Consider the following 25208-nt stretch of genomic DNA (forward strand, 5'->3'; position numbering starts at 1 on the left):
ACATATGTGCCGTACATGCTCCACCGAATTACATGCTTTATAATAGATCGCTCTAGTATTTCTCTATGTTTTATTAGGAATCTGCCAATTGGACTTCAGAATCTATAATGGAAAAGGAAAACCATTTGTAAAAGAATGCATAGAATTATTTTTAGGAGTGAATGATATTGTCACACCTGTCATGGTATAAACTTAGATATTTTAATCTACACCTAAAATTAAAAGCACTGAGTTTCAGTTAAAATCTTTCCCCAAAAAGGTCATAATACCTGAAGGCTTCGATGATGTAGGAAGTGACAGCTGTTGTGCCACTCACAGGGTTTGGCTGCCATGTTAAGGAGACACTATTCTTGGTGACATGAGTGACAATAGGTTTGGAGGGGGAGGCAGGAAGGAAGTTCGGCTCAGAAATCTGGACATCGATTGGGTCTCCACTTTCTGAAGAAGAAAATACAATTGAACAGTAAAAGATCAACATACTGATATCATTCAAAACTTTCACAGCATCTAAAACAGGATTCTAGGCAATTTGTTTTGCCATGTTACGGGCATTTTTACAGAAACACCCAGCCTCAACGATGAGCCTCAACATGGGTCTTGTTTATTAAGCTTCTTTGTGAGCAGTTGTGCCTTTACCCCTATGTAGATGTGACTAAATCTTGAATTTCCAGAAGACACACTTAAAGAGAAAAACTTTTTGAAAATACTTTATATTGTATCACAAATAAATCCGAAATGTATGATTACCATACTGTCGTTACATTTAGGTATTGAATGTCAGCTTTGCGATTAACTCAGTAAAATAAAAAATCGCTATTTGGGTCGGGATTTCCGTATTGGGTATAAAAGTAGGACCAACCCTAACCCAACTAATGCACAAATCACCTGCAGTTTTGCTTTTTTTGCACCGTGCCCCCTGTTGAACGGTGGTCCTAAGCCGTACTTTGAGACTGTACAATGGACTCAGTCTGTGAAAGTAGAACCTCTGGCGAATACTGATCCTGTGAAGAGGGTGCACTAAGTGGAGCTCATAAAACTATTGTCTGTCATCAAGATGTTTCAGAATAACAAAACATTCTCACTTGTACGTCAGGCTAACTCTGCTTAAGGCTGATGAGTAATATATTTAAGTCTTTGGTGGCTGCTCAATAATTGCACGACTTGGGCAGAACCATCTAGTGTAAGTTCTCTGTTGCCAGTAGGCCACTGAGGTGGAGTCTTGTACATTCCAAAACACTATATAACAAGTAAGGCTCATTTCTTGCTTGCCCTTACACAGATAATGGGTCAGAAAAAGCACACATTTCTACCAATAATGTCGGATAGAGGATCTCTGCAGTAGAGAGGTGCCCCATACCTAACACTTAAAGACCATTATGATGGAGGCCTGGCCCAATCTAGCTATCTATCAGCGGGGCCGCTCCATTAGAGCGGAGGAGCACCGCCCCACCCTGCCACCACCAACAAATAAAACGATAATAAAATGGGTTTAAAATCTGTTTTATTTATTATTGTTTTATTGTAATCCCCTGGACTCGCCCCCAAGTCTCTGATGAGTCTTGAGGGCGGGTCCAAGGGATGACATTGCTGGTGGGGGAGGGGTGGGCACTCCCTTCACTGTGCATGAGGGTCTGGCCGGCCGTCTCAGGCTGGCCAAACCCTCATGCACAGTGAAGCTTTTTCCAGCCCCGGCTGCACTGTTGGGGCTGGACAGAGCAGGCAGAGACTCCCAGTATGCCTGGTAGCACAAGTTTCCGGCGCTCAGGCCAATCCTGAAGCTGCTCTCATGGGAGGGCAGCTTCAGGATAGTCTGCAGGGCAGGCTGGGAGCCTGTTCAAAGGGCCAGAAGCAGTAAGAGCACGATGCAGCGGAGACGGCAGCAGCAGCGTTAAGGTAAGTTTATTTATTTATTCATTTTGTCCCCGAACACTCCCTGCCTCCCAACTCCAGTCCAGGGCCGGACTGACCATAGCGGGCACCGGGCGTTTCCCCGGTAGGCCGCTAGGGTGGGGGCCGGTTTTGCGCCCCTGGGGGCCGTTTTTGTTACCGGGGGTCGGCAATATCGGCCCCCTGCAACAAATTCGGCCGAAACCGGCCCTCGCAAACTGCTCAGCTGCACTCCCCCCTCACCCTGGGGGAGGGGGGGGGGTGGGGGGGAGGCGGCTGAGCAGTATGCCAGGGACGGTTTCTGTTTCCAGTCCGGCCCAGCTCAAGTCTGGTCCTCCCGCTCCCCCCCCCCCCCCCCCCCGCCACTTTGGCAGGGGACAGGCCGCTACTGACAGCTGTAGTTTGTTACAGGATATTGTGAATTGAAATATATTGACTCTGATTTTACCGTTCATTAAACAACATGACTCAGTGCATAGAGGTGGACTGACCCAATACTTTTGGTGTCAGCTGGCTATCCATCTCTCTGGACTTAGCTTCTAACTGATTAGTTTTGAATGTTATGATCTGAAATGTTATTAGTAAACTTGGAGACACAACTTCCATTTCCAACAAGAATTGTTGAACATATTGCAACTTTCCGATTTAAGAACTGTTGGGTGGGGAGCAAATAAAGAAAAACAGGGCGTGATAAATGCAATATGTACATATCGTCCAATGCTAGTTTACAGCCAAGGATAGAAGGAAAAACAGAAAGAAGAAAGGAAAACTGAAAAAGTAGAAATCCTTGGTAGTGGAAAAACCCAGCCCAATATTTGTGCATAACGGTATGTCAGCCATCAGTCAAAGTTCATGTTGTCAAAACTTTAAAGAAAGATGTTATGAAAAGACAAAGTACACACACAACACACACCGCTATCTGAAATGAAAATTAAAATAGTTATTACCTTTTACTTTCAGGTATCCGCTCCAAGTTGTCTCACCAGTAGAGCTCGTTGCAACACATATATATGAGCCAGAATCAGTAACCTTGGACATAAAATAATTAAAATGTAATCAATTGCTTCCTGTACAGATAAAAAGGTAACAGCGCAGTTTATTGAATTTACAAAGACTATTATAGCTCTGAGTACAGAAGCCTTTAGTAAAGTTAATCAGAAGCTATTTGGCCCAGGAAGTAGACTGTGTGCTTCTTTAACTTTTATTTCACAGACTCTGACCTGTTTGTAAAGCATCTATATTCGCATTACTATTTGCAGTGTGCTTGTATACTATGCTCTTATGGTAGGCTCATAAGAGGAGGAAGTTGTGAGCTTTCTTCTTCTGTGAAGGGAAGTGTCTCTATGAGAAGCCATATCACCCACGGACAAAGTTTTGATTCTACGTCATCACAAGCTTTAGAAAACACATATCAGGCACTGCAAAAGCAGGGTCAGTCAAACCGTGCACTAACTGCAGAAAATTGCGATCGCCTTTGGGCCATCAAAAGAGGCACATTTGAATTATTATCCTTTTTTGTGAAAAAATAATAACGTGCGCTTCCTCCGATAAAAGGACACCTCAAGTGTGGTAAATGCATGGCATGTTGTAATTATACTGCAACATTAAAGACTTCGTACATAGGAATGTAAAAATGACCCTACAGTAACACACTAAATGTGCCTCTACAAACGTCCTATATTGTATTTGATGTCCGTGCAATTTCATACACATCGGACAAACAACACAACCAATCAAGGCTAGCATTGGACAACATAGAAGCCTTATACCTTGTCACATTGAGACTGCACCCCTTTTACAACATTACATAGAGAACCAACGTATAGCTGACGATGTGAGGTGGCAGATCATTGAGAAAGCTACTCCACTAACAAGTGGTGAAAATGTCCCCTTGATCTTACAGAGGCTAGCATGCAAATGGTTCGATAGATGTAATTCTATCAGAGAAGGACTAAGCACATTGGAGGAATGGCGCCATTTTGTCACCATAATGACCTAAATACCAGCTCAAACTCTTGCAAAGACGCTTAAGAAATAAAAACTACGATCGCCGGCATGAGGGGAGGAGCTTGGAGGAGTGAGCGGAGCAGGGGCTGAGACCAGTTTGATGCTTCTGATTTTCTCAGATTCTCCGTCCCCCCGTCCACCCGCTCCTCTGCCCCTCTTATGGCGTGATCCCTCTATCCTCCTACCGACACTCCCGCACCGTATCTACCTGCGCCTTCCATTAGTGAGTGCGGGGTGCAGAGGCGTAGCTAGAGCTTGTGGCGCCCGGGGCTATCCCTCAGATTGCCACCCCTGGGAGGGGGGGTTGCTGGGGAAAAAGGACGGCGAGCACTTGAAAGAGGTCCGAGAGACACGTAGTATCGCCGCTAATAGTTACCTCGATCATGCAAGTTACATTCACATAAATGACATGGTCCAAGGCTACACAATTGAATACACCGGTGACTGGCAGTGACTGGCAGTACAAAAGAGAACACACAGACTGCATGATCTATCTGGGGACTCAGAAAAACCGCATGTGACATCCATCAGAGAGCTGCGTGAATAATTACCTGGTAATCCCCTCAGCACAATGCAAACATGCACATACATGTAATGTAATGTAATGTAAATAGGCATTTATTAAGTGCGAACTGTCACTCCACAAGGAGCATCCTGGCGCTAAGGAATAGAGGATAGGGGAGGGTACAATGGGAATTCCGCCTGTGATCTGTTTAGATTAACGCAAAGCAGTAGACATCGGGGATATTATATATCCATGTTTTCAGTGCCTTCCTAAAAAGGGATTCCGATTCCTGTAGTCTTAAGTTGATTGGAAGAGCGTTCCAGGCTTTGGACCCCAGGACAGCAACAGTTTTACCTCCCTTTGTGGTTCGTCTAAAAGTAGGCAGTCTCAGGAGGTTGGCTGTGGATGACCTAAGGATACTGGTGGTGGTATATGGGGAGAATAGTGCTGAGAGGTACTTAGGTCCTGCTTTACGCATGGCTCTATGAGTAATTAAAAGAATCTTAAAGAGGATTCTTTTATGGATTGGAAGCCAATACAAAGTTTTAAGCGCCGCAGATGCTCTGCGTGGAAGTCTGAGAACAAGGCGCGCTGCAGCGTTTTGGACCACTTGTAGTCTTTTTATTGAGGTTTTATTTGCCCCTGCAAAGAGGCTATTGCAGTAATCTAAGCGCGAAAGGATTAGGGCCAATGCTACTGATTTCTTTGCTGGAAATGGGATCAAATCAAAAAATGTCTTTATTGATCTTATTAGGCTAAAGTAGGTCCCTGCTGTGGCTAACGCGTGAGGGAGAAAGGACAGCGCGGAATCGAACTGTACCCCTAGGTTTTTAGCTACTTTGACCATATCTGGAGGGGGGGTAGCTCCTTCTGGCCACCACCTATCCGGAAGGAAGGTAACATTTCTCCCAATAGGCAGAACATGACACTGTTCAGGGATCCATCATCTACAGCTGACATTAAATGACCATTCATCATGGTCCCCCCATTAAAGCAGTGCACTTTGTGATCTGCATGGTACATGTTCTTTGCAGCAGGCACATTAACCCTCTGTGCTACCTTTCCAGGAGTCAACCCTTCCACTAGACAAAACTCCGATCTCTCTCTAGGAAGAACATTAATCACCGAAGTTATCATGACATTTTTATTGTTTCTGAAAATTGCTGGAGGCCAGGAAGGAGGCAGTACGTTTTTTTAAAACCATAATATACTTGCAAACACTACGCACCCACCCGAAATAGGTACCCAGTGCGGTCACACCGTTCGCATCGCCCTAACCTGCTCAAGGTTCATGTGACCTCAGTGACAGAGTCACAGTGACTGGATCACTGTTGCTCTAGGGTGTGCTGCTTCGTAGGCCTGCCAGCAAGACTGGAGATGAACTTCAGTATGGATTGTGGTGGACAGGCCTTCAAGGTTAACCCACAATTGACACAACTAGGGTACACCTGCTTGTGCTAAGACATCAAGCCTTCTAAGGTCTAGTGGGGCCTTCTAAGGTCTAGCATGGGAATGTGCTCCCTCAGTAGAGTGGTCTGGTGGACTGGTCATGAAGGCTGAACCCGGTTCCCCAGTTCCAAATTCAACAGCTCTGGCCATAGTGCCACATCCTCTCCCCCACTGAACACCATACTTCCCCACTGAGAGAAACTCGCACTGCCTTCAGCTATAACCTAATTGTGCCCGCTATAAACACTTGGATGTGGCTCAATTCAAATTATGCACTTGATAAGAGTAATATGCTGCCTAAAAAAAAAGTAAAAGCAACCACTCCTAGGGAATGCAAGATTAAGTAAAGCATGTGAAATGTAAGCAGAAACAACATGGTTACCTTAACGATCTCTCACTCACTATTCAGAAATCAGCGAGTGGTTTTACCTGAAAAGTTAAGGACATGACTAGAGGTCCCTGAAGGGAACCGTTTCAATGTCCATTGCTTATATCCTTACAAAACGTAAGCAGTATGGTTTAAAAAAACCACATCCATTAACACAGAGCCATGGTACACATTTTGTTTTCCAATCCACCCATCAACCAGGTATTGCAGTACCTCCAGGAATGGTACACTTTCCCACCTGGGAACAACGCTGTTCAAAGAAAGACGAGAAAACAAAAGTAGCTGGCAAACTCTGTAAAGTGATGCTGATTTATTTGGATGTAAATAAAACCAATCTGGCCACTTTGCAACCACTCTGTCTTGCTTTATTTAGTTATGTATTTATTTTTCATATTTAAAACCTTCTATTTCTCTCCATCCCGCTGCTCTTTGGAATAGAAAAATGTCAGAAAACGGGCATTTCCCGCAAGAGTGTTTTTCTTTTTTGGATCCATTTCACAGGGAAGCAACTAAATGAAAGAAGGAAAGAGAGGTTGTGAACCGTTTCTTCAAGTCACGGTTTTCAGTAAGTGAGGAGCAAGACAGAAAGAGAGAGAATAATAGGAAGAGAGGTTGGGGGGGACAGCTGCCAGCACAAAAAAGAAGAGGACATTGCCTGAGTCCTATTCCTTCTCTGCCCGTCCACGAAAGCAAGCCGAGCATTATCTGAATGCCTTTGTCCTCCCCCAAAAATGTGCCGCCTGGGGCGTACGGCCCCCACCGCCCCACCATAGCTACGCCACTGGCGGGGTGTGCAGACTAGTGCGGCCGCCGATAGCTGGCGGCCATTAAGTGTGTGAGGCAGGCAGTCTGCGGAGGCGGCCCGACTAGGTTCGGGTGCGGCCTGCGGTCTCGCTGCAGTCTTCACTCGTCCTCCCAGTCCAAAGTAGCTGGTAAGCAGACAGGACGGTGCTAAAGGAAAAGAGTAAAGAAACCTAAATCAAAGGGATTCAACAAAGAAGTGAGGAATGATGAAGTGGTGGAAATTAATGGAAGATAATTAAAGAGAAAAACGAAGGAACCAAGGTATTGAGCTAAACAAAATCATGCGCAGCCGGAGGCTCAATGTAAGTCAAACCAACACCAGAGGCCCTATTTTTTCCATAGAACAGCAGTGTTCCTGAAATTTCACTCAGCTTTCAGCAATTACGACCACAGCTTTCGTGGCAAAGATTATTTAGCCACAGGATTTAATAGCATAGCTAAGGAATCACGGGCAGCGGAGCCTTTGAGATCATCCGGCTTCCTTTTTAGGTCAAGCTTTCGAGACCTCTTGAATATACTTTAGTATATACTTATATATATATATATATATATATATATACACATGGGGCTTACAGCCTGCCCACTGGTTTCATTTGTTTCACTGTCCTTCAAAATACTTGCTTGGTAGTGGTCAATCCTTTCTCTTGTCCCTCCTTCTTTTGTTTTTGTTTCCTCCCACACAGCAGGGACTAACTATGGTATCCTTACGCCTTGGTTGTTAATCTGGTCTTTAGTGGACTATTTTCGCACCTTCTGTTCCCTGGCTAAAGAAGACCTCCTGTCCACGAATGCTTTTTAACTACCCGTTTTGCCTCTGCAGTGCTGCCCTATTACCTAAGGCCTCAACCTCTGCTCAGACTTGGTGTAACTGAGTTATTTTGATGCGCTGATCGAGCGCGCATTCCACCTTACCCCTGGGGCACACACAGGGACCTCCTTGCAGGCTCCTGGTTGTGTGTGCACTCTTCGGTTCCCTTGGGGCATAAGCAGGCATCCACATCCGTGAGCCTTTGTGGTGCGGAGGGATTCCCTGAGACCGGCATACATGTATACAAGTGCATGCTGTGTTAAGAGAAGCATTCTTTAATAGTGCCCAAACGCTTGTTATCTAGTGTGATATATTTTGAACCCGGCGCCTGCTACATGAGTACTTCTACTCCTATTTCAAGACCCACACAAATTGTCACTGCGGCTCGCTCTCCCACAGAAACCGTACGTGTGACATTTAATTTCAATGTCTATATACAAATTACATTTATGTGGTTAAAACGAAAATCTCTCATTTCGCATTACTCACTCTGCTTTTCTGAGCTTTGTAGGCACGGGAAGATTAAGCATGCATTTATGTTTCAAGCCACGCCCTTAATTACTTAGGCCACGCTGCATACATAGAGATCCCCCTACCCTTCCTGCAGCCACTTTTATCATCAAATGTAAAGCCTTCATTATAGTTATCACAAAACAACCAAGTTGCCAATACTGATATCATGTCAACAATAATCACTTAAATGGTGCATAGAAGTCAAATCTATGACACTCCTATATTTCTTTCAATTATTTTGGCTTTATTTAACCATTTCTTTTATTTTGTATAATTCATGAAGAATATATTAAGAAAATTCAACACTTCCTGTAACAATTGTAATAATAAAAACATTCAAACTGAAACTCAAAATAAGCTTTATTCGATTATTCAAAAAACAATCATAAAAGCACAAAGTAAAATAAAACTTAGAAAATAAAATAATTTGTCCAAAAACATAACAGGAATTATATGACAAATTAGTTGATCATCAAAACAGAATAATTTAAAAGACCATACTTTTTCTAGCAGCAATAGATTTTAGGATAAACGTGGCAGTAAAAAAACATATCTGTCTCATTTAAAGTGCACAACAGGCTCATAGCAGATTTCAGAGTTCGAGTCCCGTATTTTTTAAAAAGAGGTTTGAGATAGATAATGCGCAAATGCTTATAAAAATCACATGTAAGGAGAAAATGTGTAACACTCTGTTTGGTGACACCATCACATGGGCAAGAAATAGTGGGGTATTTTCTTATACATGGAAAAGCCACCAAATGGTGAACAATACCTAATCTCAGTCGGGTCAATACGAACCAATGTGAGTTTCTGGTCACGGTTAGTAGGTATTGTTGGAACCCTACAGTATACTCCTGGGAATAATAAAAAGCCACGGCAGCTAGCTGCATAGACTTAGGAAGACGGCGTTGAGCTTTTTCCCTCAGGTAAATAAATGTAAATTCTGACTTAGAAAAATCAGTCGCATAATACGGATTTTCCAAGATATTTACCTGAAATAGGTCCTTAAATGTAGACACCACATATTTTAACCAGGGGATTTGCAGGCATTTATCCAGACAAAGACAGTAATTTATAATACTTCTACTAAACCCGGTCTCTTTCTTCATCCAGATTGATCTCCATAACATTAGAGGTCTTAACCCTATCAGGTCAGTCAGATAGTTCAACCCCACTACATTATGAATTAAAACAGTGGGGGCAGACGAAGGTAATTATAATAACTTCTTTAAAAAGACATTTTCCTCCACCTGAAGTTCTCCATGAGGGCAATGGCCCCAAATCCCTGCTCCATAGAGCGCTACCGAAACGCATTTATTTCTGTAAATATGTAGCATATCTGATATACGGCGATCCCCCAATTTGATAGCAAATTTTAAAATGCCATAGGCACTTTTGGACATTTTGGCCTTAACATTTAAAATCTCTTGATGCCACATGCCATTGCTAGAAAACATAATGCCAAGGTAACAAAATGTATTTACTAAAATAATTTTTTGGTTCTCGATATAGAAAGATTTCATATTTCTCATTTTCCGTCCACACGGTAAAATGAAAGTTTTGGAATTATTAAGTTTTAATTTCCTCCCTTTTATGAAATCAGAGAACCTATCTATTCATTTTTGTAAACCAATGGGAGTTCTTGAGAGGAGTACTGTATCGTCGGCATAAAGCAACACAGGTACATCCTGTCCCTCAATTTGCGGGGCATCACATTTAACCTTTTTAAGATCAGCTTCAATGGCATTAATAAAAAGAGAAAAGAGAAGGGGTGCCAACACGCAGCCTTGCCTAATGCCAAGACTCACCGCAATTTGACGTGTGCATTCTCCTGCTTGACCATAGCGTATACTTGCAGATAGCTTAGTATAAAGTCTTGCCAGGAAGTAGATAATAGCCTGGGGGGCACCTAGATCCAATAGAATTGACCATAATAGATGGTGATCCACCAGGTCAAACGCGCTACTAAGATCAGCAAAGCAGAGAAAAAGAGACCCCTGCTTTGCGCGTGTGTATTTCCCGATAATAAGATCCAGGTTTATACACTGTTCCAGGGTCCCCCGGCCTTTCCTGAACCCATATTGAGATTGAGCCAGGATCTCGTTATCCTCCGCCCACTCTTCTAACCTAAATAATAATACCCGGCTCATAGTTTTTAATGATGAGTCTAAAAGGGATATGGGGCGATAATTTTTGGCTTCAGATCTGTTTCCCTTTTTATATATTGGGGTAATAATAGACTCCCCCCAAGACGGGGGTATCTTTTCCACTACGGCTGCATTAAAAACATTAGATAAGACAGGGCCCCATATCGTCGTATCCGCTTTATAAAGATCGATTGGCACACCATTGGGACCTGGTGCTTTTCCACCTTTACTTGATCTTAGGGCAGTTACTACTTCATGGGGTGTAATATTAAGGGGAATAATAGGCCATACCGGTGCAGTGGAACTTGACAGACTATCACAAAACAACTAAGTTGCCAAGACTGATATCATGTCAACAATAATCACTTGAATGGTGCATAGAAATCAAATCTATGACACTCCTATATTTCTTTCAGTTATTTTGGCTTTATTTAACCATTTCTTTTATTTTGTATAATTCATGAAGAATATATTAAGAAAATTCAACACTTCCTGTAACAATTGTAATAATAAAAACATTCATATTTTGTGAAATTCAAACATCCATAAAGCAGACTAACCATACTCAGTTAAACACTCCTACAGGCCACTTTCATACCTGATTCACCACAAACACATTCAAACATACATCACCACCATACTTCTATCTATCAACCTGGCAAAAAGAAAATAAGCAATCAATGAGAAAAACCAGGAATTGCACCCAAACAACCAAAGAATTTTTGACCGAAAAAGTCTTTCAAGTGCACATTAAACAATACACCAATATTCATTAAATCAAAAGCCAATTAATTAGTGCACAAAAGCAATCCCTATTTTAGTCAAGTTGGTTTGGTATAAAAGAACGTAGGGTCGACGCATTTCGAACCCTCAATTTAAAGGGTTCTCCTCAGGACTACCATAGTTCTTATGTCATGTAACTGAATCCGGGATTTAGTAAGCAAGATATAATATTGACCGATGCTCAGCAATGAAATCACTTTTGTGTGATGTCAGCGCAACGCGGAAACGAATAGTGTGTAGCGAAGACTGCTCGTGATTAGAATCACGAAGCTTGAAAAACGGGACACGGATTTGTTTTTCAAAGGAGGTCCATGTAACAACGAGTCATTTCAAAGTTCCTCCACGAAGTCCAACCTTTACCCAGTGTTCCCTTTCAGTTAGCTTTTAACCTCATAATTTGCTTTGCGCAAACATGCGGTCCGGCAGAACAAGAGGATCCCCCCCATTTACCACAACTCAAAGAAGAGAACCAATGTCCCTCAAACGGCGATCCACTTTTATTAAAATCAGAAAACAAAACATGTACTCTCAAAAACGAATCTGCTGGTGTCTCCACTTACAGGCAAATTTTCAGTGCTTTTGATTTATGGCCCAAGCTCCAGAAAAACAAGATGTGAAAGATCCCTTATATGAAAGATGAAAGGGCCATTCTTTACCCGTCAACAGGAGATATTAGAGACGTGTTGCCTACCCTTCAACTGCCAATGATACCTCAACTCGACGTCCTGGAAAATTCTATAAATCAAACAATAGATACAACATCACAGAAAATACTGCACAAACAGCCTGGAAATACCTTATTATTAAATGCAACAGAACTACACCCTTCTCGTCACTTCAACAAAGTGACTCAGAGATCAATAAAGTGAGATCGGCCTAATTCTTCTTCAACTGTTCAAACAGCAGCACAATTTGCTCATCAACTTTCTCAATTAGACCAATCTCCCTCAAAATTAACTGACAATCCGATGTTTTTCAGAATTCTTAGTGTTACAGTGGCTTAAGAAAATTGTAATACCCTGGAAATACCAGATGTTACTCCAGAAATTGCCTCTACCCGTTTTGCCGAAAGCTGTTGTTCTAAACAAGCCTTATGAAGTAATGGGGTAACCCAATCAATGTCCTTGCACCTGGGTATCGAGTAGTACAGAAAACAATTGATCCTGGACCTTTCTTTTTACAAACCAAGCAATTTCTGGGGTAATTTATAGTTTAGAAACAACTTAATGCATGCATATAGTCAGCAACAGGTTATTAAATCCGAGCAAAAACTTTTTTTTTATATGTATCAGACCTAAAAACATACTTGCCATCTGTTAGTTTTTATAAAACATATATTTATTGTTCGCAAACTCATTGCAACAAATGGAAGACACTCTACCATGCTCACTGTTAAGGAAGAGAGGTTGCTCAAAAGGAGGAGTGCAGGGAAAATGTGCTCAAGTGTGAAGTGAGTAAAAGTAAGGAAATTCAAAGTCAGAAAAGGATCAAAAAACCATCGCTAAAGTTGTTCTAAACGTAACTGAAAACAAAACCAGGTAAATTAAGCCTGTCCAACATAAATTCATTTTCAAATAATTAATTCAATTAATTCACAAACAACACAGAGAGAGATATAATCTGTGCTCAGGCGGGGTAATGGGGGCGCATGGTACAGGCCTACTAGGGGGTAGGCGTCGACATTTCGACCCGACTTAGAAGCATAGAGGGTAATTGGTTCCTCAGCTGGCGGGTCTTCCTCAGGACAAAGGACAGGTGGGAGACATCCTAGTCAAGGTGCTCGTAGATCAAAGCTCCCGGGGTAGCAACCCGCACTCACCTTGCGGTTCAGGGACCCAATGTTCCAAAATTAGAAAAGAATGGGATCATCCTCATAGGTCCATATAAAAGATTGCCATCTGCACCCGGGTTGCGGTCTGGAGAAAAAATTTCGGGAGGTCTTTAGCCTATAGTAAACTGCTATTAGAAGCAAATTAATCGCCAACTAAGTTCTTGGCAGCCCGGGGCGAAGTCAGCACCTTGCACGGGAGAAAATCCAAGTCAAAAGCCGCTTTCTTCTCCATTTATTAAACAAATGCGACACTCAAACAATACGATAGAACTTAAAGTGGAAGTCCACCAGGCACCTCTGCGCTCTGACCCTCAACTTAATGCCCAAGTATTGGGATACCAGTCCATCATTGACGTAAATCAACAAGCTACCACAGGATCAAACTCATTGTCTGCAGCCAGAAAAGCAGATGGCAGTACCCTCAGTTCTCCTGTTGATAAATTAATTAAGCGAAAGAGAAAACGCCAAAGAAAACAAACTTAAAAACAGGATCAATTTCGGAAGGCAGCAGCATATGTGGCTAAGATAAAGAGCTTTTTTCCTCCATTAAAAAAGGAGCCCAAGGTCATACCAGATATATCAAAAATTCCCCTGCGCATGAACAGCGAAAATATTACTACACACTTGACTATTTGCTTACCTCAAGAACCAGCAAGGAAGCATTCATTCGACTCTGCAGAGCCCACAGAGATTATCGCGCAAACCTCTATCAACCGATTAGATCCTTTAGCTCAGGAATTCATGTTTACTAACGACAAAATACCCCCAAAAATTATGGCCACCCTTACTCAAAGAAACAAGTTGAGTCAAGCAACAAATAGAATAGGATCAGACCTCCAGAGAATGAATTGAAGCTATCCCTAATTGGAATCAGCCAACTGTTTGAAGGTATACATCAACATTCAAAACAGCAACAAAACATTGAGATAATAAGTACACAGCAGGCAATTTTAGATAAACCAACGCCTAAGGTAACCATGGCTCCTACTCAAAATAACCCACTATCACCAACCACTTATCAAACAACAATCTTACACCCAGAATATATGTCTCAAGATCCAAAGGATATTTTGAAGAGGAGTAATATTGTTAAACTTCTAGCTTCTCACTTGAAATTTCAATATCTAAATTCAGCCGATATTGAGAGCATTCAATTCATCCCCTCAACCTTATTTCCTCACAAAGATGCAACAGCTGTAACTTGGACCACCTCATCAGAAGGTAATGCCATCTCCGAAAACCATTCCCTTATAGAAGAATAGGGGATTTTAGTCACATTGCCCTCAAAGGTCTGCTATACCTGCGCTCTCTCCCAGCAAAAACTACAACAGCTCCCAAAACAGGTTTCGCCTAAATCAACGAATGATATAAACCACCATGGGCGTCAACAAATGTCAAGTCCTATAGCACTTCTCAGAAATGCAATTAGCTCCAATCACCAAACAGCATCCACTATCAAACAAGGTTTGACTATTTCTACTACCATCCATGAAGGAATAGTCTGCAAACTCAATGTGCCAACGTTGGAATGCCAGCAAGAGGACTGTGGCTGGTTGGCAGCTACCCTTGCAGGTCCTCAGTCAAAATGACCTATGTATGAAAAGAATGAACCATCAACTAAAAAAATAAAGAACAAGTCCAAACCAATGAGTCTGCTATATTTGAATGTGGCAGGGCTGGAAAACATAATTTTAGAACCACATGAAAAATCTTTTCTATTATTACACACTGTTTTATGTCTGCAGGAACCATGGTGCAAAGAAGAAACTCCTCTTGAAGGCTATCGAGAATTTTTTAATCCGGCTACTAGACAATCTACTAAAGGGTGGTCTACCCATCTACCTATCCCCACGCTGATGTTTAGAAGCATCTATCTTTCCAACCAATCATCCAATTTTTTTATGTGTTATAGTCAAAACTCATCTTCAATTAGTCTAATACTAATAAATGTGTATATTCATCCAGCAGCTTAGTTAAAGACTCAAAATATGAAAGCTTTGGGCCTTTTAATAACAGATGATAGACAAACTTATCCAAAAGACCACTTGCTGTTTTGTTTAATTGCACTGTTAATTTATGTAAAATATTTCTCTATTCAAGTTTGTTGCAAAAGTGACCATATGCTTCATCTATTGCTACTAGAATATCAAGCCAAGCCTTTCATCACATTAGAGGCGATTGGCTCGCAAAGTCAGCAACAAAATTTGAAGCGAATTAAATGGTCGACGGATACTGCTAGCAACTATTCAATGTGGAAAAGAACACTTGAGAACTAGGTTTTGACACAATGTCATACACCAGAGGTCTGGGAATTATTTATGTGCCAACATTTTCTATCTCACTCAATCTTCTGTTCATGGCGCAGGTCAAGATGGGTCAATTCAAACACGACCATGGATCTCAAAGGAATGTAAAAATTTAAAAAGAGCCTTAAACAAGAAGATTGTTAAAAAACTGGTCCAAACTCGTTTCCCTGGAAGAAATAAAAAATCTTTGAGGGATATATAAGTGCTCTATTTGGCAAGCAAAAAGGAAACATGAAGAAGCATTGCAGCTGGAGCTATTTTTGGCTTGTCAAAAGAGAAAGTCCAAAGCTTTTTGGTTTATAATAAACCGGCTAAACAATGAAAGTCCCATTCTTTGACATAAAGAAAATAATGTGACTGCGGACAACTGGGTTCACTGTATCAGTACGCTGTACCAAACTAACACAAGCCTGACCATTGCTCAAACTCCATATTTCCAGTATGATCATTTTCTGAAAACATCAAAAGAGGTTAAAGAGCAAACTTATGTCTTAGCGCAAACAATTACTGCCGTAAGGATAACTATCTTCATTTTAAAAAGCAGAGCTGATGGTGCTCCGGGACCGAATGGAATCTCTGCATTAATTTATAAACTGGGTATCAACTTTTGGTCACAATTGCTGTAGCGGCTTTTTAGAACTTGTCTGATTAAAGACACTATTCCTGCCTCGTGGCAAGGATTAATCCTTCACCCAATTTATAAAAAAGGTCCACTGGCCAATCCTGAGACCTACTGTCTTATTGCTCTCCACAACGTTGAAGCTAAATATTTTGCTTCTTTAATTTTTGGAAGATCTAGAGATATGGGCTAGCTCAAAACACCTGATTTCATTCAATCAATCCAGTTTTAAACCCGGGTTGGGAGCTACAGATAATCTTGTAGCAATTAGAATATTAATATAAACTCAAATACAGAAAAAACAACTCCTTTAAAGCTGTTTGTTTGACTACAGCAAGACTTTTGACTATGTCCATGTGAGAAGTTGGTCTGGCATATGCTGGTCACTAGTTATAGTGGCCACCTTGCACCAGTCCAATTCGACTCTTATGGTAGATAGGTTTAAGACAACCTTTTAAAGAAAGCTATCCTAGTGGTAGCTGTGGAGAGCAGCCTTCAGGCTAAGTCTCTGAGTAATGTAAAGCAGCTTGTTTTACCTTATAATCTCTTGAATTACCAAATGAAAGGACACCACACAGGTATATATATATAAAATATATATGTATTTATTTCTAGACACACTCTACTAATCTCTTTATGAGATTAGAAGTCAGGAACATATGCACAAATCAATGTTTCACAACAAATTAAGCACTTATATGGCTGGGGTCCTAGGGGCGTACCAGACCATATACTAAAAAAGAGGTATAAGAAGAACGACTTGAGAAGGGAGAAGGCCTAAGGTCTTCAGAAGCGCTGGGGCCTCACTAATCCACCCAAGGTAGGTAAGTAAAGGACCCACGGGAGACGCATGCAGTGTTAGAACACAGCCGCGGATCCCAATAGACTTCAACGGAGCAAGTCGCGGTTGGAATTTTAAAGTTTTAGGGTACTTCGGGAGAGTCTACAAGCAAGTCACTTACAAGGTAAGTAGTTCGAGGGCCAATACACACAGGAGCACCGGAGTGCATGAGTTACCTCACCCAGGGAAGCCGGGTGCATAGGTGTCTTTTGGTGTTGGGTTGTGGCGTCGTTTTTAATAGGAGCCAAAGAAGATTTGCTGCTTGGGAAGACAGGAGAAGTGTCCGGTGGAATCCAAGGCTGGATTCTGAAGAAAGAAGACCTGAAAGCAGAGGAGACAGTGTTCAAAGTCACTTGCCAGTGACCCGAGCCCAGGAAGATGGAGGCCCACAGTCGTTGGGTGATTTCAGGTGATCACGGGTGTCTTGACTCTTCAGCCACGAGGTCCAGGAGGCGTCGACGACAACCAGGAGCTGGATTCGGAGTGTCCCACGATGTCTGCAGCTTACTGAGGTGTTGGCAACCGGATTGGAGCCAACAAGCTTTGGCAACAGCAAGTCTCGTGGAAAGTGAAGAAAGTCAGCGGTGCAGACCAGCAAAGTTTGAGGGACTCACCCAGCAAGGGTAAGTCAGGGCAGGCCTGAGGCAACCAGGGGAGCCCTTTGGTTCGATGAAAATGTCTTCAGAGGACCCACAAGCCAACCGGCAAGGGATCCCAAAGACGCCTCAGAGGATTCACTTCACAGGAGCCCACGGTCACTCGGGACGAGATAGGCCACTGATTTTCAGTGGAAATCCTGCTGGAGGCTTGGACCACACGTGGTCCAATGCACAAGTTTGTAGAACGTCGTGAAGGGTTTGCACTCGACAATAGTGCACAGTACCCAGGTATTGCTGTTCCTCGTCACTCGTGGGGTCCACTCGCCTCAGGTGTGCTGGGGACTCACAATGGCCGTCGAGAAGTCAGGAAATCCACTTCCGGGGCTGCAGGGACTTCGGACTCTGGCGGGAGCGGGAAAGTTTGCGACCGTTGATTCAAAGTTTTGGTGCCTGCCAAGCAGGGGAGTCACTCCTTGACTCCAAGGGAGATTCTTCAGTCTTCCAAAGGTAGTGGTACGTCGAAGGTCCAGGATTCTTCTTGTGGAGCGTCGTCCAGGGAGATCTAGTTTGCAATGGCAAGGGTTACCTATCTTATACTAAAAGAAAGGGAGGGACTAGCTCTATGACCACTCCTCTGGGAGGGTCAGGGGAGTGGGTGGTAACACCCACTTCCCTTTGTCCAGTTTCGCGCCAGAGCAGGGGCTGATAGCCCCTGAACCGGTTTGAGCTGGCATATGCACAGAGGAGCCTACTGCTCCCCAAGTGCAGGACTTCAAAGCACTCTAGGAGTGCACCCCCCCCAGCCCCAATACACTAAATCCTGTCTGGAAGGTGGTTACACCTCCCTGTGACAGGATGCCTATTGTTGGGCCTCCTCCACTGCGAGTTTCAGTCAGCAGCAGGAGGGCAGCCCAGTGTCTGTGCTGGTGGCATCCATTTTGTGATGCCAGGGCTCTTCAGGATTCTACCGTGTTTCCACAGTAGGTACATGTCTATCCCTCTAGGGGTGGGATCATGCTCCCACACCAGTTACTGGTGTGGGGGTATGATTCCAAGGCGTTTGACACCAAACACGACATGTTTTGATGCAGCCATCCCAAAGTTAGCATTTACTGCTAGGTTATAATGCACTTAAGAGTATATGGTTTAACCGCATCCACAAACAGCCACAGAGAATAGACTCTGCCAGTTGCAGAGGGGCCCTGCTCATGCAGAGGCACCCCCTCACATGGAAACCAAGCACCCTGCCCTCAGGATTGATAGGGCCTGCCTTAGGGGTGACTGATAGGTTTATATGTGTGTGTAAGGTGAGATATAGGGAACCTATACCTCAATGAGGAGTGCTAACACTACCTCACCCAGGCTGCAGTAGCAGGCCTGTGGTGTCAGATTTAGTCTGCTTCCCAGGGGTGGCGTAATACATGCTTCAGCCCCTGGTAGGCCTGTGAAGTACCTATGCCCTTGGTACCTAAGGTACCATATACTAGGGGCTCATAAGGTACCACAGTATCCAATCACTAGTGCATCTAATATGCACACCAAGTTGTTTAGAGAGAACAGAGAGGATGGGGCCCTGATTAGCAGGGTCCCAGCCAGACGATAGCCAGAAACGAGTGTTAACATCAGAAAAAAAGTGGGGGCAACATAAGTGCAGATCCTACTCTCCTACAGTCCATCGGGATCTTATTTCCTCTGTATGTGGGGTGTCAAATCAGGTTTTGAGAGGGGTAGCAAGTTATACTGTGGAGCAGTACCAGGCTGGGATAGTTTTCTATTTCTATTGCTGGTGTATGCAAAATAATTTGGTGTTGTGTGCGAGTGACCAGGGAGGTGCCCTTGTCTTGGGGTGATGCGCATAGTAAGATAATAATTATAGCCGGGGCACTGTATTTATGCAATGCTGTGACTATTTCCACTTAATAAAAAATGTGCCACATAATTCCTCCCCCGCTGTGCCGTTTATAAATTTTAATCAAATTATTTCTAGTTATAATGCATCAAAAGTTATTAAAAGTATACATTACTAGTACTTTTTTATTTGCAGCTCCATTAGCTCAAACCTTTACTAATGCAAGACCTCTTGCATTGCAAATGCTTGTTGTGGATGGCAGGGGTGAATATATGGAACTGCATTTCCTGTTGTTACTGTAGGAAGGGTCCTTTAAAAGGGTAGCAGCCCTTTGCATTCTCCTGATCACTGTCTGGTGTGGCTGTTGATGAGCGTAGACTGTTCACATCTCTTTGTGCCCCTTTTGTGGGTGCTTCATCCTGGAGAGGATACTGCTGTGAAGAGCATCACTTTGAACTATGGCTGAGCCTAGAAGACAGCCTAAGAAGGACACATGAAAATATAAGTTGCCCAACTGGTTCTAAAAGGGCAGACAAAGAATCCACAGCCTGTCTGCAGTCCCAGTAAAAGATTGAGAGCTATTGATCCACTTGTTGTTCCATTTTCAAGTTCTACCTGTGGAAGATGGGGATGATCCACAGAGTACCCAGAGGACTACTGCACAACCAGAGCTGGTGTATATCTGGCTAACCAGTTTCCCAGAGCTTATGTGACATCTGATCTTGAGGAACAATTGCCTGTCATGTGTTGAAATGGTGTCCTGCTGAAGCTATATGGAAGAACCTAGCCAAACTTTCAGGAAGAGAAGACTGTTGGTGTGGACAGAAAAAGGTGACCCTGTTTTCCATCTACTAGAGGGTCACAACTCATGTGACTGGCTTGCTTTGGTATAGGAGCCAGTCCATGAACTCATCTGAGGAACCACAGCTCTACCAAAACGTGCATGAGCAGTCTCCACTGTCATGGTAGGCGTGGCACGTGTCCTCATTGATATGCCTGACTGAAGATGGGGTTGATGTTGCTTTGCAGCACCTGCTGTGTGCTCGTGATTGAGGTCAGCAGGATGGTGGCACTACATACTCTTGGTCCAAGCTGTCCCTGCCAACACAGAAGAAGGAGCTGGCAGTCTGTGGTGCTGACCTCAGAAAAGATCACACACCAGCCTGAGAGGCTAGCCTGGCACTAATCCAAGATGGGGCGAATGGACTACTCCATTCCAAAGTGCAATGCAGTTGCCCCAAGGTACTCTGTGTCTGCCTGTTTGCCATGGCTTTAGAGACCTATGCACGCAACCAGAATGCAGTGCTGTGTCCCAATGCGCTTCTTAGCTCTTGAGTTGCCGCTAGCCACTAGTGCTGCAGAAGAGAGCTGCAAAATCGTCACTTCCCAAGGCAGCCCCTGCACAACTGCAATCCTAACTTCACAGAGTGGAGCAGCCGGGCTATGTGAAAATGTGAGGCCTGTCTTCTGTCAACACCGACATAGCCCAGAAGAAGACACTGTCAGGAGCCAGTTGCTCTGGCCACTGCTTTTAGGATCTTGTTGAGCGGCCCGCACCTACCCATCCAGAACAGTTCCACTGCATGAACTAAGATTAGTGCACCTCCAGTGAGGCAGACAGTAAGAGGAAGGCCTACTGCAGACTTCTGCCAGCAGAGGGGTGGACAGGAGACTATTTGGCTGTCACAAGCCAGAAAAAGACAATATGCTAACAGAGGGGAAAGAACTGCACTTGCACTTGTACTATGCCACACAGTCCAAAACCATTAGAGAAGGAAGGTAGAATGCACAGTCACCTTGAAGCATATTCTACTTACACCAGTACATAGACAATCTGAGACATTTTTCTGATTTGTGTCCTGCAGTACGACAAAGCACATTTCTTTCCTAAAAGAGAAGAATTGGGATGTACAAACATAATATTGTGCTTCTGGGTGCATGGTTGAGATCTGAGCCTTCTGTACCCCCAAACTGGCCTACCTGAAAAGCCAGAGGCTGCTCTCCATTGCTGTCACTGAGAGTCAAGTGCTGAAAGTTTGCAAAGCCATAATACGATGGACCCCAGGACAGAAGGGGCAAACGACCCTAGACCCCAACGGCTGAAGCCCAGTAGTCCATGCATGCCCATGGCTGCCCAAATGGGATCTTACTTCAAGTCTGTGAGTCGATATCCAAGCAGAGGTGCCTCAATTGCAAGCCAGAGGGCTATCAACCCAGCTGAACTTTCATTGCCTAGGAGATGATAATGCTCAGAGACCATGTTGTTTTGTCAAAGGTCAAGAAGGGTCTTGAGGTAGGTGGAATATCCCTGAACAATCAGGTGCTGGATTTCAACAAAGTTGGTTGCATTCTAATAATTTGCATGACTAAAGTATTTACCACAAAATATCTGTTTTTTGGGGTATGTTATGGGGAACTGGTATAATATGTACACCTTTGAAATGATTGTAATTTGAGAAGTAACCATGGTGCATGTTGCATTATTTTCTTCACTCCTACACTCATCAGGTCCAACTGTTGCTGGATTTGCAGGTATAAAGTTTTTGTTTTGGTTGTGATCAGAACATCAAACTGAAAACCCCACTGTAGGGTGACAAATGAGGACAATCTGGTTGGCAGAAGCAGACTAGTAATCAAATAATTGAGAGTATAGTTCAGTTGGCAGGCCCTTACAAAGGTGTGGCGGACATACACTATCATAGCACCCTTTTGTTTCCTCAACACTGTAAAGAGAACGTGTTTATATTACTCAATTCAAAGACCTCAGAAGGATTGAAGGCTATGTTGGCCTTGCTGTGATTTAAACTCAGGACCACTACTCTGTTCATTGTGGTAAGCTCTTTAGAGTGTAGGTTTAAAGAGTTGCCTATGTCAGAAGAGGTTTGATGTTGTGCATGAGGGCTAGAGGGATGGTCCTTTGTGCCATGATGAACTTGTACTTGTGCTTTCTCATGGACAGCAGCAGCACATGGGTGACAGATTGCAAAACCTTCTTTCAATGAGGTTTCCATGGTCTGATACTAGACTGGTAGTGTTTACAATAGGATGTCCAGAATTTAAAGAAGATGCAGGACTTTACTACCTTTCTTCATTCTAAGTGTTGGAGGATTTTTCTGGAAGGGTATCCTTGCAATTAAAAACGTATAGCATTCTGTGCTGGCGCAAAGGTTTGTGTGGCTCTAGGCAGACTAATTGTGCACCAGTGCTATGGAAAAGAGCAGGAGTGCACTATCTTGGTAAATATGGCGCAGTCCTTCTCTCTCCCTCTCAAACAAAGCAGCGCAGCAATTTTGGTTGCTCCACCACATGATATAGTAGTAAATCAAATCTTGAGTGTTTATACTCACCTCTTTGCCAGTACCTTATGTATCTTTCTTACTAAAGGTGTCTTATGAGTAAGAAAGTGTCACTTGTGCTCGACTCTTACTTTGGTACAAAAATGTGCAAAAAATGGCCTTTCACAGAAGCTGATGGAAGGTAATGCTACGGTTCTCTTTTTTTTCCAAATATGGATCTCTGCAGAGTTATCTTTCCTTACAGCTGCATTAACAGTATATGCACCAGATAAGCAAAATATTTTCCTTCTCTATGCTTGTAGCTTTAATGATGTGAGAAAACATGGGGTTTCTTAAACATGACGATTGAGCAAACATTTCTTTGCATTACCATTCAAGCAGCTGGCCTGCTTTTTTAAGCCAGACCCTACATATAAAGGTTTTTATTTTACATGTAATCATGTTATCATGTAGTCAGGTCTGTCTTGAATGTAACTTGCATTATAGTCACATGAAAGCCTTGTCACACATGACATAAAGATGGGCTCCCGCTATTTGGTAAAAAGACATTTATATTTTTTGTTATATTTTTAATACTTTTTTCTACATTTGAGTATGTGTATATAAACACCTGACTCAGATGCATGTACACTGTGGAAGTCTCTATCATATCCTTAGTATGGAAGCTTCAGGTATATCCTATGTATGCAAAGCATAGGGTGCTAGCCTCTAATAAAAGCACAGTGTAGAAGTCTCAGATATATGCACAGAATACAAGAATCTGTTATAGTCATAGTATGGAAGCCTCCAATACAAAACCAGGATGTTTGCCTCATATATGGCTAGTACTAAATTTCCTGCTACATAATAATGTTAAAATAATAATAATACAAATATTATTAGTGGTAATAATTGTAATAATATATATCTTACTTTTTTATTTGATGTTTTGTACAGTATTTTTCAAGTTGATAAGTACTCGAAATAAGAGATGTTATTATTGCCAATTTTAATGGTACACAATTTAATGCCCTTGAAAGGATGAAAGTTTGAGTTCCCCTTGCCAGGATTTAAACTTGTGACCTTTAGATCAAGGCGGATGTCAGGGTTGACCATTAACTTACTGGGCCATTTTTAATTGCTATATGCAAAATATGCATACACTCATTGATACCTGAATAGCATATATGAGGCAGAGGCCTCCACAGCAAATGTCAGACATCTGGTATAGATATTGTGCATGTAAGAGGTCTGTGTACTATTCAAAGGTCAGAGGCAGTGCACAGATTGCATATATCAGAGACCCTCTGAATACAGTGTGCATATATTAGAGAACTGCATAGGGCAGAGGGAATACATACTTGCACATATTTGAGGCATGCATACTGTTCATATGCCTTCACACAGTCACGCTTTGGGTGATTAAGAGTGAAAACTGCATTTGCCCACTGAATTGAAATAGAAGCAGAGGGTTGTGCAGAGAAGATTTTTATATTGTAGACAAGCATCAAATATTACATTCTTTACTGAGAGGTAGAGGTAGGTAGACTGGAGACAAGATTAGAAACCAGCATTTTGTGAATGGGCAAAGAAGCAGGACATTGCAGATTGGACCGTACCATGTAGAGCTCTTATTGTCATAATTTATATTACTTATTTGCATATATTTTCATTTTAAGCGAGAGGACGTAAAAGGGATTCTCCCAGAGTCACAGAACATGCTGGTCAATGATAGAATCGAGAACGAGCGAAACTGCAGCAACTCACCAATGTATTTAAGTTACACTAGAAAATGGATTGTGTGTTAAAACCTAATCACAATTAGTAAAATATTTTCGAAAACATTTCTGCATGTAGAATCCGTTCAGCATTTTTTGTGAACTTTCTGTTTACTTTTTTTATGGTTACCATCGCTGGGTGCTATGCCCCCCACACCCTAGGCACCTGGCTATGGCCCTGAAGCCGAGTGCAGTGTGCTAAGGGGACGTCAAGAGCCCTTTGGATTTCAATGGAGATCTCCGGGAGGCTTCCTGGAGGTGACATCCGGCTGGAGAGGTAAGTTGGATTCTTAGGGGATGAATGGACACTGTCAGTTGGACCGGACAAGGCCGTGGGGTTTCGGATACAGGGCTGTCTTTTGGCGTTGGGTTTTCTTACCAACTCTGATTGTGGGGGACCATTCAGGTTGAGGCTGCAGGCATCGGCTTGAGGGAGGTTTGGGATCACCAAATCCCAGGTCAGAATTACAGGGGAGGCCTCCTTGTGGTGTTGGGCCACTCAAATTCGGGCTCGGGTGAAGAGTGGTACAAATTCGCAGAGCTGCCTGGATCCGGATTCTGTGGGTGAGTCTCTGTTGTTCAAATCCGGTGCTCATGGGAGACAGGGTCTTTAAGATGGGTGCAGGGCCGGTCCTCCAGGCTCTGGGGGGCTGCTGGACACACCAGGGTCTCTGCTATAGTCAGATCAGAGTCGAGACAGGCCGGTTGGGCTGGGCCCAAAGCAGTTGGTGTCCTCTTATTCCTGGGTCAGCATGGCTTTTTTGTCCTCCTTTATTCCTCGTATCTGAAGAGGGAATGTTCGGGGTTTCCCCTAAATAC

At 43.0% G+C, this 25208-nt stretch overlaps 1 protein-coding gene across 1 annotated transcript in view; it reads right to left on the reverse strand.

Moving 5' to 3' along the window:
* ROBO3 (roundabout guidance receptor 3) overlaps nt 1-25208 on the reverse strand; it is a 1168980-nt gene that overhangs the window by 398904 nt on the left and 744868 nt on the right. The window contains exons 10-11 of the mRNA XM_085646102.1: nt 2835-2916; nt 270-438 (exon numbers count right to left, since the gene is read on the reverse strand). Coding sequence (XP_085502228.1) covers nt 270-438; nt 2835-2916 — 251 coding nt within the window. The remainder of the gene's footprint in view (nt 1-269; nt 439-2834; nt 2917-25208) is intronic.

Source organism: Triturus cristatus, chromosome 3_1 (genome assembly GCF_964204655.1).
Source record: "Triturus cristatus chromosome 3_1, aTriCri1.1, whole genome shotgun sequence".
Lineage (NCBI taxonomy): Eukaryota > Metazoa > Chordata > Amphibia > Caudata > Salamandridae > Triturus > Triturus cristatus.